At 40.4% G+C, this 17,328-nt stretch overlaps 1 protein-coding gene across 2 annotated transcripts; it reads left to right on the top strand.

Moving 5' to 3' along the window:
* The first annotated feature begins 5,841 nt into the window (after positions 1-5,841).
* On the top strand, positions 5,842-13,326 carry KLF6 (KLF transcription factor 6). 2 transcript variants are annotated; one of them, XM_073334462.2, is made up of 4 exons: positions 5,842-6,372; positions 9,259-9,832; positions 12,024-12,147; positions 12,423-13,326. In XM_073334462.2, exons 1-4 carry the CDS (start codon positions 6,271-6,273, stop codon positions 12,472-12,474), a joined length of 852 nt encoding a protein of 283 aa, XP_073190563.1. In that variant the 5' UTR covers positions 5,842-6,270; the 3' UTR covers positions 12,475-13,326. The 2 variants fall into 2 exon arrangements, with proteins under 2 accessions (XP_073190563.1, XP_073190564.1); XM_073334463.2 differs by lacking the exon at positions 5,842-6,372 and adding an exon at positions 6,665-8,743.
* The last annotated feature ends 4,002 nt before the right edge of the window (positions 13,327-17,328 follow it).

A 17,328-nucleotide genomic window follows, 5' to 3' on the forward strand; every position in this document is an offset into this window, starting at 1 on the left:
CCCTAAGTATTTTCAGTTTTAGTGATATAATGGGGAAGCTAGTTCGTCTCAAGGCCACCTGGACTGGCTCCCAAAAGTGTTGCCTTCTCTTTGGTTACTTGTGCATATCCAAATGCTGCAAAATAAGAATCTTTCTAATTAAAGGTGGAAATGAGAGCAGAATTTGCAAAATCACATTTTTGGGCTCAATACAGGGTAACAGCGTGAAATTCTCCGGCTCATGTTATACATAGTCAGACTAAAAGATCTAATGGTGCCATCTGGCCTTAAAAATCTATGAATTTGGACCATACTTTTTTAAAAAAAAGTCTATTTTTCCTTAGTTTTAGGTTACTACTTCCTGTTCTACTTATAATAGCTAAGGAAAATACTTTCTTTCCCCTTGGTTAATCCTTAGAGGTATTTATAGCTTGTCATGTCACATACTTAGTCATCTTTTCTGTATGCTTCCCAAAGTCAGGTCGGATTCACCAAACATTTTCCTTATTCTCTTTTTGTTACTATTATTTGCAATCTCTGCAATTAAACACTGTCTTTGGCATTTGTCTAAGGCCTAAAATGGCAAGCAATTCTCTAAATGTGAGCTCCCGGATGTGACATAGCAAGAATAACTCCATCTCTGGGCTACATGTAACACTTCTATTTGTAAAAAGAAAAGGAGGACTTGTGGCACCTTAGAGACTAACAAATTTATTTGAGCATAAGCTTTCATGAGCTACAGCTCACTTCATCGAATGTATTTAGTGGAAAATACAGTGGGGAGATTTATATACACAGAGAACATGAAACAATGGGTGTTACCATACACACTGTAAGGAGAGTGATCAGGTAAGGTGAGCTATTACCAGCAGGAGAGCGGGGGGTGGGGAAGCATGGGGAAATAGTTTTACTTTGTGTAATGACCCATCCGCTCCCAGTCTCTATTCAAGCCTAAGTTAATTGTATCCAGTTTGCAAATTAATTCCAATTCAGCACTCTCTCGTTGGAGTCTGTTTTTGAAGCTTTTTGTTGAAGAATTGCCACTTTTAGGTCTGTAATTGAGTGATCAAAGAGATTGAAGTGTTCTCCGCCTGGTTTTTGAATGTTATCATTCTTGACGTCTGATTTGTGTCCATTTATTCTTTTACGTAGAGACTGTCCAGTGTGGCCAATGTACATGGCAGAGGGGCATTGCTGGCACGTGAAGGCATATATCACATTGGTCGATGGGCAGGTGAACAACTCTGCTAGTGTGGCTGATGTGATTAGGCCCTATGATGGTGTCCCCTGAATAGATATGTGGACACTATTTATGTATTCTAATATAGCATTCATGCTATCTGTGGTAGAATCACATTGCATGCTGGTTGTCAGTTTAGGGAATTACCACCCCTGCAGTAGGTCATACAAGTAAGTCATAGCTTTGCAACCAATTTTTACGTATTCCCAGTGAAATATCCATACATTTATCCTGATCAAACTACAATGTATTAACATACAACTGGATACAAAGAGGTTAGAAGAAATCGGCAGAAATTAAGTATTAAGTATCATCACCCCTAGCATTACATAGTGTACAAAGCGAGTAAATATGTTCTCTACAAACGTATGAACATACCGAGGACAGAACCGGGTGCTCTTCCTGTGTCATGCACAACCACCTGGAGAAACTGATTTGCAACTGCAGTACAAGATCGCAGAAAAATAATGCACACTCCCAACGAAGAAAAGTTTTCCAGGTACAAAACTTTATCATTCCTATATCTGATGTGTTTGATGGAGCAATACCACCAACAAAATTTAATTTTAAAATAAAGGTGAAGGCATATTAAGTCATGGGACAGAAACGGAATCAAACGCACAGAGCGTTTTTCTGCACGTGCTTAAAAGTCCCTCTCAGGTGAACTGTCAGTGCTGGCAGACCTATGGATTTTGTTCTGATTCAAAACTTTATCCACAGACATACCTACTTCACAGCTATTGTATGTCATTTTGAGCAAGGAACTGAAATTTGAAATAATTCTATATCTTTTAATATTCTTGATTACTCTTAGGAATGGAGCACACAGTAGTGGAGCACTGTGATATGCACTTTTGCACCACAAGAACACTCCTGTCCAGAACTATATGCAAATACTCAAACATGGACTTTCCATACTGCAGTAGTCACAGCCTGGAAAGTTATGCACTTGCCTAAGTCTGTGAGTTCAAGGATATACTTAGGAATGTTGAGCTCGCTGTTAGATCTTTGCCCCAGCTAAAAACAATGATGCGGTCCTGATCAATTTTTTCAGTGAGAATGTTTTTTTTCTTTCAAGTTTGTTTTTCAAGATAGGTTCACGTTTTGGACTCTACATTTTTATTATGTCCTTGTGATTTAAAAAACAAAACTCATATCTGAGCCTTTTTCACGGCAGTTGTAAGCATGAAGAAAGTGTTTTGCACCAAGTAGTAATAAAATTAAGTTACTTAAGATTCTTCCATCGTTCCACCCTCAAACACCTCCATTAGCTCTGCATTCATGTCAAGAATATGGCATGATTTCAAAACTACCATCATTTTTAGTCTCTTCCCTGGACTTCCTCACCGATTATCATAGACCTTGCCTCTCAGCTCCCGTCCCTGCTATCCCAACACTTGCTTCCATTCTCTTACTCCACCAAATCTAGCCACTGTTGGAACAAGAACCTTCTCCTCTACAGCTTCTGGTATTTGGAACAGTCTTAGTATATTGCTCCACCTCACTGACTCACTAGCTCACTACAATTCTCATTTAAAAATGTACTAAGTAAAATTCTGACTCCTACTGTTATCAATGGAGCCATGATTTCACCCACTCTTTCTATCCATTGTGTTTACGCTGTGTCTCCCTCTGCTATTTATGATTAAACTCTGTTAATAAAGTTGCAACCTGAAACCAAAATATTTAATGACAAACATGCCAATTTTTTGCAGGCATCTAATTTTTATAATGGCACAATAAAAGCCAACATTTTATTAAAGTGTAATTTAAGACAATTTTTACAGCAACACAGTTATGTCTGTGCTGTGCCTTTTTTTTTTTTTTCACTTCATGGCAGTAAACATAATACAGCTTGCACCAACTGCAGGTTTGCAGATGAAGTGCAAGCACATAAAACCTTTACTTGTCAGCTATAAATATTTTTAATAATAGATTTTTTTGCCCACTTTTTTTAAAGCACCTATCAATTTACCACTGCTCCCCCTAGCTGTGGGGCTCAGTTTGTATAAAAACAGCTAAATAAAATAAAGCTCCAATTCTGCCATGAGCAGTCCTCTACACCAAATTCCATTGAGTTCAATGAGGTTTCATGGGGGCACAGGTCTCTGTGACATTCAGCGACCAGAAATTTATCACGGTGCAAAGAGAGATTGGACATTCAAATGGAAAACAAGAATATCTAGTTATAATAGCTAATGCTAATAAATTTTGGAAGAGATACTAAACCTCATGCTTCAGGCATTAAACTAATCTTATTTAAGGGGCAGATTATCCAACATCCATTTAATGCAAGGTTTCTTGCTCTTTCTTCTGAAGCACCTGGCCATATCTAGTACCCATCACAGAGACAGGACTACATGATCTGGTCCAGGTCTGATCCAATATGGCACACTGGCTATGTATTCATCTGAAGCACACAGGAGAATCAGAGCTTAACGGTCCACAAACACAGCAGCCTTCACTTAGATGATGATAGGATTCTTTTGTATTCACTTAATTTCCCTGAACACATAATAATACCTTAGTTTACTCTAAATATTCTTTGTTTTCCTCAAGAAAAAAAAAACATTCTGATTATTTCAAGATCACCATTTGGCAATTTTTATTTTTCTGGGATCACCAGACTGCTGGTTTATAAAGGGCCTAATTGCTGGGAGGTTTTTTGAATTGTGGCTCTTTTGTACCTGAAGATCACTTGATCACCAGAAGAAGGAGAAAGAAACCTCAGAAACTTAAGTGCACATGTACAGGTAACTAGCCTGGCCACCAGTTCATGCAAAGTTGGTGGGGAAATATTTGTTTTGACAAAAATGATATAATCTCCAATCTATCATGATAGGAACATCAGTGGAAATAAGCCATTTAATTTTAGGAAAAAAGACACTGGAAGTGCTCATCACAAGCTTTGGACATCCTTTTAAAGTTTAACATCCACATTTTTAAAAACACACATCAAGTCATTTAAAATAACTGCCACTGCACCCCCAATCATAACAAAATCTGGGCCTAAAAACAAAGTTGTCCCATGCCAATAACTATCATCCCCGCTCCCAAATATTACAGAAAAGAGATGGATTTAGCACCCTGTGCAGAAAGCTAACATATCCAGGCTGAGGCAGAGCAAGATGGAAGCATGTTCCATGGACAACGGGCCCTTTCTGCAGAAAGGCCTGCCAGCAGCTCCGGCAGTTATATTCTGAAGGTAGGGTCGCAAATTTTGGTTGAACGCATTCCTGGAGGTTTCATTGCACAACATACTCTGTAATTAGCTTAGTCTTTAATTCCTGGAAACTCCAGGACAATCCTGGAAGGGTGGCGACCCTGACCAAAGGAGCACCAATGCAATTACAGCAGCATGGCACCAGGGTTGGGAGGGGAATCTTCCAGAGCAACTGCCAGTGCTGATGACAGCTGAGACATTTCTTCAAGCCCCAGCTCCTGGTGTCAAGTGATTTCCTGAGGCTCTCATGTTTCATTTCACTTTTTCTTTGTAATGGGTCAAGTCTTCAAGAGAAAAGCTTGAATACATGACCCAGGTGCAGCCTAAAGGCTCAGAAACCGGAGGCAAATAAAAGGAGCCTAACGTTTATTTTAAAACCTCATGGTTTTAGGGCCCTGCCTTAGCATTTCCTAGCCCGTGGTGCAGCACTAGGTCTTTCAGGTGATCTGCCCCAACCCATTTAAGCCTTTAATCATCAAGGACCAACACCTGGGACTACCCACCCCACAGCAGCGGCTTTAGGGGCTGCAAGCCCTCCCCACACTAGGCCAGGCAAAGGGGGGGGGGGGAAGCCGCACCAGGGCTTGCAATAGGCACAGCGGGCAGCTAAGAACCCCTCAGGTGATAGCTAGGAAGCCCCCCTGTGAAGGGAAAATAACCCAACCAGGGCTCCGCTGGCGGAACAGTAACGCCAGGGGCGGGATGCTGCTGCCCAGGGGGCTGCACCCCGCCAGGCACGGCCGCCCGCGGGGGGCGCTAGAGAGCCAGCCCCCAGGCTGGGACAGGCGGAGCAGCCGCACCGCTGCCCAGGGGCTGTTTTGCAGCGTCCATACAGCCTGGGGACCCCCCCCCCCCGCAGCGCGGGGTCTCACACGTGGTGGGGGCTGCGCTCTTCCCCCCCCCGCCCCCGCCCCCACCCCCATGCACGCTAGCGGCGGAGCGTCCCTGACACTCAGGGCTCGGTCCACACGCAGGCGGCCATCGCTGGCGGCAGCTCCCCACAGGCGGCTCTCCCTGCGCGGCTCAGCAGCGCCCCTAGCACCCGTCCGCGGCACGAGCCTTTCCTCCCCGCCCCCACCCGAGCAGCCCCAGCAAAACACTCCAGCTTCGTGTTCTCTCCCCAGCCCCGCACCTTCTGCTTTATATACCCTGCTAAAAATAGCCTGCCGCTTAGCCCACCAATCAGGACTGAGCGAATTTCGAATCGCGCCAATAGCATGAGCCGTCACGGAGAGGCTTGGTCACGCCAGGAGGGGCCGAGATGCCTCCTGCAAGGCGATTGGGCTGATCTGACATCATTGCAACGCCGTGTAACGAGTTGTTGGAAGAGATTGGGCAGTGCTCCGAGCCGGCGTAATAGGATCACGAGGGGGGGGAGGGAGGAGGGGAGAGGGAGGGGGAAAGAGGAGCGAGGAGGCGGAGGCTGTAGCTGTGACTGTGGCCAAGGAGAGCTTAGAACAGGGAAGTTTTGCAGGGGGTTACATTTGCAGTCAGCTCAGTGTTTGCAAATATTGTGCAGGCTCCTGAGCGAGTGTCCTCTGCGAACCACTGGAGAGGAGAGCAGCGGCAGGATTTGGAGACTTTGTTAATTGCTGTGCAATTACATTTTGCATGAAACTTCGCTTTTTTTTTTCGTTCCCAAGCTCTAAAAGGAATTAATATTTGTTTTTGCATTTTTTTTCTTCTCTGGAGTAAAGGGGGGGTTTGGAAGCAGACTGTATATTGAGACACCCCCCCCCCCCCACACACACACACACATCTCCTCTACCCATAGAGGAGGCATCTGTGTTTTTGTAACCAGAATTGACTTTGTTGTTGCAATTTAGACATGGATGTTCTCCCAATGTGCAGCATATTCCAGGAACTCCAGATTGTGCACGACACTGGTTACTTCTCAGCTTTACCATCTCTGGAGGAATATTGGCAACAGGTAAACGAGGATGGTGTTGTTGTTGTTGTTTGTTTGTTAAGCCACATTAAAGGATGAGTAGATCAAAATGCCAAAGTGTCATCCGGGCATTTGGGGAGAATGTAATAGAGATATTAACAAAAGTTTTGAAGCAGGTGTTTTGATAATTATTTTTTTTTAATTTTGAGGGTTTTTAAAATAAATGTATTTCTCAGTACAACTGAGTTTCTCTTTTTTAATGCATTCCCCATTATGAAAGGAATTGTCAGTTGAGAAAAGAGAGGCCGATGTGTTTGAATGCGTTTTCTGGGTTGGTTGTTTTTTTTTTGTTGTTGTTGTTGTCGTTTTGGCTCATCAAAAACAGCAACGACCAGAGTGAAATCCAAACTTCTGAGCTTTGCTTTCGCGTGATCCAGTGCAGTCCCTCACGAAAGTTTTATGCCTGTATCAGGTCCAAACTCTACAGCTGGATCTTGTCATCTGAACTCCCCTCCCCCTTATTTGCCAAGAGTTGTTTTTCGCCCCATGGTGTATGGTGTGTTTTGGAGGTTTTGTTTTGTTTTGGTAGGGGGGACGGGACAACTAGTTTTTGAAGACGTTGCTAATGTAAAGGATTCGCGAAGCTCTCAATCCCTGTTTACCTGTGCCCTGGTTGTTGATTAGCAAAAAAAAAAAAAATTTTAATTTTTGCACAACCAGTGAGTTGTCAGTCATATGACAGCGATCCTGTTTTGCTAATTGCCTCGAGTCTTAGTTTGGGAGGAAGAAGAACTGGGGCTTCTTGCCTTTAATGGACATGTCCCCCCGTCCCAGTAATTGGATTGCCTGAAATGAGATTGCCTTTGACATTTTTTGCATTGTCTTGCTTTTTATTGGAGGGGAGGGGGTTGTTTACTATGCTCCCTGCGGTGATGTTTGCTTTTAACAAATAAAATTACCAGATCAAATACTGCTTGTTTGTATGAAAGACAAGAAACGCTTCAGGAAGGTTGAAATCCAGAGTGTTACAACCGTCACATGCCTACTAATTGTATGCAATTCCTGTCCGCCACCCCCACTCCCCCCAAAGAGGCAGCTTCAATAGTACGTGATTGAAATTGATCTCAGTAGTTTCCTTCAAGCATTTGGGATTTTGGCAAAGAGCCAGAACTGGTTCCCAGTAGCCTTCAGAGGCATTTAAATTCATAGAGAGCTTCATTTTGGTCCCCATTACTAATCTACGTAATGAGAAATTTAAATTAGCCAGTAAAATATTAGTTTAACAAGAATTTAATAAATGCTCTTTCGTGTTTCCTTGGAGGATCAATACTTTGTTATGCTGTGTCTTAATGCTTTTTTAAAATGTGCGCTGCAAAACTGTTGTCTAGTGATAGGCAAAGACATAAATATTGATTGTGTGTGGCTTTTTCTTTCTCTTTCCTTCCATTTTTGACCACGCTATCGGCTTGATCATGACATGCAACCCAGTTCAGCTGAGTGATGTTGGTGAGGGACCTCCATACCATAACAGAACGTCCTTAGGTGGAGAGTTGGAGGGGTAAAAATGTAGCATTTTGGATTGTCTGTGCTTGCAAGATTGTTTTGGGAGGGATAATCTTGATTAAAAAAGTGCAGTTTTGAACAGAAACTTAGTAAGCAGGAACTGTCAGTAAGGGTAAATCCACTATGTAGTACTTCCACACAAATAACTAACTTATAGTGGAAAACAAAAAACCTTGGGCACAAAATTTCCTACCACTTTCTTCCCCTCGGGATAGTTAGAAAGTTTGAAATTGTAAAGAGAGAATGCTGATGGCTGCAGTTTAAATCACTTGGAAGATTCTCTCCCCCCCCCTTTTTTTTTTTTTTGGTGGGCTAATTACATGTCCCATTGCATGTATATTTGAACAGAGTACTTTCTTGGCTGATGGTCAGAATTTTAAAAGGAAGTCTCTTTTGGCATTATGTGAAAGAAATAGAGATGACTCATACAGTTGCACTCTTGGCCAGTAGATAAAGTTCTTGTTCATTGTGGGACTCCCAGCAGGACTTTAGAGTAATTTCCCTTTCTCCTTTACAATAGCACATTACTATTCTGGAACTTTTCCCCCTCCTTCTGTTATTGAAGTTCCTTATGTTATTCGGACCACTAATAGGAAGCAGCTAAAGTTATGTGGTGTGCACTTGGAATTGACATTCTTTGAAAGTCTAGTAGGTCGAGTTCTCACACACAGGAAATGGGTGGTTATCTGCAGTTCCATTGATGTCCCCTGAATACGGATTGTCTGCTACTTGCAGCCATACTAGAATGTGGCTTTGTTTTGTGACACAGCACTTAGGTTTTTAACTGCATGTCAGAGCATACAGTTATATGCAGCTTTGTAGCTGTGCTTGGTCCCAGGATATTAGAGAGGTAAGTTTGGTCACTCTAGCCTTGTGTTTGTGTGAGAGTGATACAAAATGACTTGAAAAAATGAATAAAAGCCCATTAGAAAGTGTAAAGAAGCCTGATTAAAATGTGCTACATTTTATATTGATTTCAATACTAGCCTTCTTAAAATATGAATTTTGTGATGGGGATTACTTGTGGCACCTTAGAGACTAACCAATTTATTTGAGCATAAGCTTTCGTGAGCTACAGCTCACTTCATCGGATTTTACTGACTCATTAGAACACTATTTGGAAAATGTTGAGTGACTTACACCTTTTCCTTAGTGTTTGCACTCTTGCCCAGTTCTTGAAAACTTCAGTTACTTTTACTGCAACAATCACCTGGTTATGGCTGGAATCTCCTCTAATTTGTAAGGCACCTATCAATTTCAAATACCCCACTTTGTTGCATACTGTTTGAAATTTAAAGCTCAACTCTCCTTTTTTAAAACCATTTTGTAAAATCTTTTTCTTTTTCTTTTTCTTTTTTTTTGTAGACCTGTTTAGAGCTGGAACGATATCTTCAAAGTGAACCCTGCTACGTATCTGCATCTGAAATTAAATTTGATAGCCAAGAGGATCTCTGGACCAAAATTATTCTGGCACGTGAGAAAAAGGAGGAATCTGAACTGAAGAGTACATGTATTTCAAAAGAGGACAGTCCTAGTAGCCAGAACTTAGAGACCAACAGTTTGAATTCTGATGTAAGCAGTGAGTCTTCAGACAGCTCTGAGGAACTTTCACCTACTACTAAGTTTACCTCTGATCCTATAAGTGATGTTTTAGCCAATTCAGGAAACTTAAGTTCATCTGTCACTTCTACTCCCCCTTCTTCTCCTGAGTTGAGCAAGGAAACTTCCTCTCAGCTATGGAATTGTGTGCCCGGTGAATTGCATTCACCAGGTAAAATTCGTACCGGTACCATTGGAAAGACTGCAGAAAAGGGTACCCCAGTCAATGGCGACGCTTCACCGGACGGCCGGAGGCGTGTCCACAGGTGTCACTTCAATGGTTGCAGGAAAGTTTACACCAAAAGTTCACATCTGAAAGCACATCAGCGCACTCATACAGGTTAGTAACCTTGTATCTGTTAGGAGTTGGAGACTACTGTAGGGAATACCCCGATGGCAGTGTTGTCATAACATTACATAATCACTGGGTGAAAGCCCAAGGTTGGGAAGATGATTCAGTTATACCAGAGGTTTACCAGAATGAAAGACCTCACTTCCTCATTCTTTTCATAAGCTGAGTTGAAGCCTCTTGAGTACAAAGATACTTGGGTGTAGTCTGCAAAAAGAAAAGGAGTACTTGTGGCACCTTAGAGACTAACCAATTTATTTGAGCATAAGCTTTCGTGAGCTTCAGCTCACTTCATCGGATGTAGACTGGTCTTCTGTCACAGATGAATGGTTTCCATTTGCTAATTAGATAGTGCTGAAAAAGTTGCAGAATTATTTAATCTTTGAAAAACTCCTTAAGTAAATTAGACAACAGATCTACTTTGCTGACAATTTTAAAAACAAAAGTAAATTTGAGACTTTCTCACAAAAGTAGGGATTTCACATAATATAACTGGAAGTGGGGGTAGATGCTTTCATAGGAAGAAGTGTTACTGGACTCTTCTTCACCAAGGTCTATTAAGTTAATACAGGCAAGGCCTGTGGCTGTTAAGTATAACTGCAAATGTGCACTGGTTGCATAATATTAAAAAATACTTTTATGTGCCGTAGTCTAAGCAAAAATCTTAGAAGACCACACAATGTACCAGTCCTTCTGACATAAAACCAGATTGGATTTAGCAATATGTATCACTTATTTCATGGTTTCACTTTTTTAAAAAAACAACACTATAGCATTTTATTACTCTGAAACATAATTTTAAAAAATCAATATATGAGATTGTCATGAAAGAGAGTAAAGTGGATAGGCATTCCAGGGCCTGCATTTTTTTTTTTTTTATGGTGGTAGTAGCTGGCACAGTTTTTGTTGTTGGTTTTTTAAGCATTAATATTCTACAGCCCTTGATGTCTGGAGTTAGAGATGTAGAACAACTGGTTGGCTCACCAGTCACTGCTTAAGGAAAGGAGCAATGTTCTGCGTCCTTAGTGTGCCAGTCAAGGGTTATTCTCCAGAAATGGCAAATGTTTTTCATGAGGTGAGAGAGAAGGGAGGAATGCAAAAGGAAGGACATTACTCTGATCCTCCAGCTCAGCATTCCTAATTTTTTTCCATTTGTGGAAGTCATTTAGCTGACTCATATGCTCACATTCTGGTGTGGAAGTGAAATGAAACAAGGCACTTTCAAAAAAAAAAAAAAAAAAAAAAGGAAAGAACAATTTCCACTGAAGTTCTTGCTTCTGAACAGACTGTAAATAACTGATAGCTACATAATTGTGGCAGAACTGTTGCCGTGGTTGTTTCGTGACTGGGACTATTTCTATGAACTGCTGGTAGTATTTCCCTCAAATGTTAACTGAAATCAGCAGCGTTCAAACTGGTAATTGTGATTTTTTTTTTTTCCTTTCTCTTCATCTAGTATATCTGGGTCAGCATGAAAAGGTTCCATTTTGTGCAGATAATCTGTGGGACAGTGGACTTTGAAGCAGTACAGTAATCTAATTATATCAGGTTTCAGAGTAGCAGCTGTGTTAGTCTGTATTCGCAAAAAGAAAAGGAGTACTTGTGGCACCTTAGAGACTAACCAATTTATTTGAACATAAGCTTTCGTGAGCTACAGCTCACTTCATCGGATGCATTTAGTGGCAATGCAATGAATGCATCCGATGAAGTGAGCTGTAGCTCAAGAAAGCTTATGCTCAAATAAATTGGGTAGTCTCTAAGGTGCCACAAGTACTCATTTTCTTTTTGCTAATTATATCAGTGAATCAAAACATTTCTGGGCCAGATTCTGCCATCCTGGCTCATCTTGACATGAAGTTAAGGGGACTACTCGTGGAGTAAGGTACTACTCTAGATGAACAAGGGTGATAGTTTCTGGCCCTTAACTAGCTTTCTTTGGTTCCTATTCAATAGGTATTTATTAACATCTTTCAATTAGGGTGCCTTTTGTTTTAAACATGGTGATGTTACAGCTAAGTAAGAATCTTAATGATTCTTCAAGCTTCTGTCACCTACATTCTCAAAAACACTGAACTGTTCTGATTGAAAATGGGTATCCTTGTTTTTATATATAAAATTAATGAGACAATATTCATTGTTTGAGTGAAGTCATGGTTAATCTCCTAATATGCTTTATTTATAGGAGAAAAGCCTTACAGATGTTCATGGGAAGGGTGTGAGTGGCGTTTTGCAAGAAGTGATGAGTTAACCAGACACTTCAGAAAGCACACTGGTGCCAAGCCTTTTAAATGTAGTCACTGTGACAGGTATGTGAATTAAATTGCGCTTTTTTTAAACAAAGTTATTTATAATGCTTGGTGAAAAGCAGGTCTAGGTGATATTTTTTGTTATAGAAGATTCATTCATAAAGAAACTTATGAACAAAATGCTTCAGTGAAAACTAATTCTGTTCTCTTTTGAGGGACTATTACATTTTCACAATGAAAAACATCCTGTTGCATTAATGACCTGGAATGTAGCTTGAGTAATGCACATTAATGAAAATGGAATAATGTGAAACCCAACTTTCCTTCCTTTGCAGGTGTTTTTCCAGGTCTGACCATCTGGCCCTTCACATGAAGCGACACCTCTGAATGGGTCAAGAGGTGAATCCTGTGGGCTAAGCGGCTTCAAGGCTGAACAGCCTTGAAAGGAGGGATGCGTGTTCCAGCCAAAGCATGCCATTTTGCACCCTACCCAGTTGCCTCCAGGACCTCTCTTTCTTGAAGGTCTTTTGAGGGCTAATAAGTCACGTAAGAAACGGCATGGCAACCGTGGTGCGTGATGTTTGGGGTTTCCTGGACTCATACACTGGTACCTAACCTTCTGAGTGGCTCCTAAGCCTTTGCCGTGAGCATGTGCACTGAGAATGTTAATGATTGGGTGACTGTTTGTTACTGAGGATCTATTGATGACTGTATGCCGAGGCCCCTTTTTTTCTTGTGGTTGTTTTATAACTGTAAGAGAAAAAAAGTAGTCTGAATGGTTTGTATGTGAGGGATATCCTGCAAGAGGGGACGACCACCAATCATTGCCAAGGGGTGGGGGGAGGGGTGTCTGCACCTTTTAGAGGGGAAAAATGGAAAGGAGAAGGAAAAGACACACACAAAAAAAAAAAGTCAGGACGCCAGAGTGGAGATGGGGGAGCCCCCCCTTCCTGTATGAGAGGAGCTTTAGGTGTCTGATGCAGCTATTAAACGTGCAATGTGTCAAGTAGCTTGTTTTACTTGCTACAGAGCTCATTTGTAATCCATTGTATAAGCTGTGTATTTACAAATATAACACAACTATAACTTTTCATTATAATACAGAGGTTATTGCATGGTTCTGGGGAACTATATGCTTTTCCATTCTTTAATCAGGACTGCAGTTTTGATTCCAGTTAAGAGCAGCTAAAATACAATTGGTCTAATGTTACATAATGTATGGAACCTGAATAATTTTTTTGGTTGGGTGGATAAAACCACTATAGGTTAGAAACTGATTTTTCTCATGCAGCTAATTTTTCTCTTATTTATGCCTTGAGGACTAATTTCTGGTTTTCTAGCTGTTTAATGCACTGTTGACCTTAATAATGGTGCCTTATGCAAGTGACCTTCTCTTGCAGGGGGTCTTATACAGGGGTATGGGTGATGCATGCTTTATTAAGGCTCCTTTTTCACCTGGCATTGTACTGTATCAAATGTATAATGAGGGGGGGTGGGAGGGGACGGGAAAAGGCTACTTCCAGGGTCCTCCTTCACAAAGACAAATATAGAGAAAAGTCCTTCATGTCAGTACAGTATTTGTTTAACTTAGACAATTTGACTGTGTTACAGTATAATGCATACAGCAATTGAATACCTGACCAGTTCTGCCACCTTGAGACTTTTTTTATATTGACCTTGCACAACGATTGTGTATATACACACCCCAGCTGTACTTAATATGTAACAGTTTCATGCATATTAAAGATACAGAAGTATTAAAAGATGTATTTGCTTAAAAGGCACAAGTTTCACATCTATATATCTAGCTATCTGTTAGTAATACAGAAAGAAACTATAATACTTTTTTAAAGTGGGCAGAAAAATTCTTGTGTGTGTATATTTGTGTGTACAGTCTGTGTATGTGTGTATATATAGATAATATATAAATATTTTTAAAGGAAAAAAATTGGAACGTGTAGCTAGAAAATACAACAGCCTGTGAAGATTCCCCCCCGCCCCCCGGGCTGTAAAGGAGGCAAAGAAATGAAAGATACAGCTATTAAAATCTAGCGTTTTTAGAGGCTTTACCTTTAGCATAACAGTTTACGAAAGGCTTTGTTGGCATTGAGTCCTCCTCAGACTGCTGACTGGCTTATGTAGTTATTGGCTTATCTGGAATAGCATATCTGTGGCCATTAAAATGGCACGGACTGAATATTCGCACACTAAAAGAATGCTAGCTGGGTTCAGATGACATAAACTCAGATTTTTGGCCTTCCAGTTTATTGGAGGATCTGAAAGGGAGCTAGTTACTGCAGGGGTTGAATTTTAATTTTTAAATAGTTCTGCTAAAATGAAGACATAAGGCTCTTTTCTCCCAGATTAGAAATAGTTTGTCCCAAAGTAGTAAACCTTTTTTTAAAAACAAGCTCACCATCACACTGATGCAGTTAACCATGTAATTTTGGAAGGGGTGTGGGGGGGCGTCTTGCTTACTATGCTACTATTTTGGCAGAACTTCCAGGAAATGAGTGTGTAGATAAGTGGTTTAAAAAAGAAAAGTATATGCAAATTATCTGGTTCTAAGGAACACACAGGCCTAAATTCTCATTTCATTTTTGTATTAAAATGCCTGAAAATGCACTTTTTTTTTTCTTTTTGGCAAAAACAAAACAACAAAAATCCCAGAAAATGGATTTACTCTTCTGTTTTTTAAAAAAAAAAATCCTTGTTTGCAGTGCTCTATGCTTAGCCATAATAATTCTGATAAACAAGAAGGTATATAAAAGTTTAAAAAAACAAACAAAAAACAACACTTGCACTGGCTTGTCTCAATTGTGAAATACCATCAGACTTGTTTGGATGGGGTGGGGCTTTGTGCCATATGTCAAATGCCTGTAGTTTTTCCAAATAAGCAAGTACATTCTGTTCAGGTGATAACTGAGCCTCAATCAAGCTGAATAAATAAAAATAAAAAAAATATTGCTTGAAATTTAAGACAAAAAACGTTTCTATTAGTGAAATTTCTTTTTTTGTTTTTGAAGCACCCTGTTATCTAAAGAATCTCTTTGTAAGATTTTTGTAAAAATGTTTTGTTTTACAAGATTTTATTTGAAATTGTTTTTTGCAAGATTGTTATATTTCTGTATGAATGTATTTTTTATTGGAATAACATAAAAAAGAAATTCTTATCAGCAGCACTTGTCTCGTTCTCTTTTTCTCTGATCTAAAGATAATCATACAATGAAAAAAGGTATTACATTAACCTATACGCTTCCCCTTGGGTCTGCTATTCTTGGGTACCTATGCCTTAGAGTCACATCATCCTATATTAGAAAGCAGGCAGAAGAACCTTGTTCAGCTCACAACCAGAAATTATTACATACCTTTTATTGTTAAGTCCAGCAAAAATATATGCTTTGACCATATTTGGGAAAACTCTATATTCTTCCCTCTGAATGGAAGGATTGGAGTAACTTGCTTAGGGTGCAGAACTTGTATGCATTTTACTCCTGTACTGTTGATAGAATACAAGAGAGCTCTATCACCTTCAGTTTTGTTGAGTGAACACACACAATTACAGGCTCTGCTGTGTAAGATAGGATAGAGTAGTGGGGACCTGATGATGAGATGGAACAATCTGTGGGATGAACTCGGTGAAGGGAAGTGAACAAAGTTTTCCTTTCTCCTAGCCCTGTCCCATAGGTTTATTTGCTGTAGTGGTGGTTTGGCCCATGTGTCAGTGATCTTCAATCAATGAGACTTTTTATCTTTTCTATCAGCTCCAGCCTTTCAAATGAATGGCTCTTTAGAACATGTGAAACATGTACACTTGCTTTGGATACATACATCAAAATGAACTGTGCATGTCAACATGTGACCTCCACTTCACCAATTATTTTTTAATTGCTTAAACATAGAGTAAAACAAAGCAGGAAAAATTGCAAGGGTATGTGGGATGGAACTGACTAAGTGCAGCCCAAACTGTCTGAATGTTTCTTACTTTTAGATTAGACATGGACTAAAACGCATACTGAGGAGAACTAGTAATTGCATATTGTGGGTACAATAAGCCAAGGATGAGGTTAGGGTGTCCAGGCACACACACGGGACCCCACGCCAGTCCCAAACAGGCTGATACATAGCAATGGGTTTAGAAATAGACCTGAGAAGAGGTAGGAGATACCCCAATGGCAACTAGACCAATTTATGGCCTGAAATAGTGAAATAGAGTATGTAGGGGCTGATGGTATTGGAATAATGAATTCCACCCCCACTACATCTGTTTAGTGCCTTAAACAAATCCTGGTTGCTTAGGCTTTATGGAGGCTGGATTCATTTTACCATATATTTTGTGAATGATCCTACAGAGAAAAAGGATTGTGAGGACTTGAGAGCTGGCTTCGGGAGCTAGCTCTGACCCATGCTTTCAGTGTTCTTGGGCAAATCACGTACTCTTTTTTTTTGTTTTTAAGAATTTCCTTTCTCTCACCCTTGGTGTCCTGTCTATTTAGATCATAAAATCTTCAGGTCTGGGGTTGTCTCTGTGTTTGTACAGCATCTATCACAATGGGGTCCTGATCTCAACTGGGGCTCCCAGGTGCTACTGCAATATTGTGCTCATGTAGGGATTATGGAATTTCAAACTCTCCAGTATGCAGTATAAAAATAAAAGCAATTTTAAGAAACTTGGGCGTGACCCTGAAGATTCTCTATGCAGGGACTTCAATAGGAGTTCAGCACAGCAGATCAAGTACAGGTTTTGCAGATTTTTGCTATTTTTCCCTTGGTTTGTTTGGTTTCTGAGTTGTGTCTTACTCTGACTAACAACTGAATTGCTGCGACTGCACATTCTAAATAAAGGCATTGCTACTGTATCCTCCAGGCTGTTCTTAAGATTCCACCCCCTTATTTCATACAAAGTATGCTAGAGAAGTAAGTTTTGTTGAGACAAGGTAGGCTAGTGTAAGAAGTATTGTGCAACAAGGAAGCAGAAAAGCAGAGAGCTTCGGGGTTTGTGCATTTCAGCATATATATCTAGTGCAAACTTACTTAACTCCAGATTTTGAAATACTGAACAGGAGGAAAGGGGAAGAGACTTTGGGGGGAAATATTCTTAAGTGTTTAATACAAAGAAGAGTTTTGACCTGGGTTACTATCCTCAGCAACTGCTTTCCAATATGAGGACTTCTAAATAGTGATGGTTAGGTACAGTTGTGCGTGCGTGCGTGCACACATGTATAGAATTGCTTTGAATTT

Source organism: Lepidochelys kempii, chromosome 2 (genome assembly GCF_965140285.1).
Source record: "Lepidochelys kempii isolate rLepKem1 chromosome 2, rLepKem1.hap1, whole genome shotgun sequence".
NCBI classification, from domain to species: Eukaryota; Metazoa; Chordata; order Testudines; family Cheloniidae; genus Lepidochelys; species Lepidochelys kempii.

What these genes read in the sequence shown, in the direction of transcription:
- KLF6 (XM_073334462.2), top strand. Translation starts at nt 6,271, where the DNA reads ATGGATGTTCTCCCAATGTGCAGCATATTCCAGGAACTCCAGATTGTG. An exon ending in TGGAGGAATATTGGCAACAG is followed by an intron (nt 6,373 to 9,258) that starts GTAAACGAGGAT and finishes TTTTTTTTGTAG; the next exon opens with ACCTGTTTAGAGCTGGAACG. An exon ending in ACATCAGCGCACTCATACAG is followed by an intron (nt 9,833 to 12,023) that starts GTTAGTAACCTT and finishes CTTTATTTATAG; the next exon opens with GAGAAAAGCCTTACAGATGT.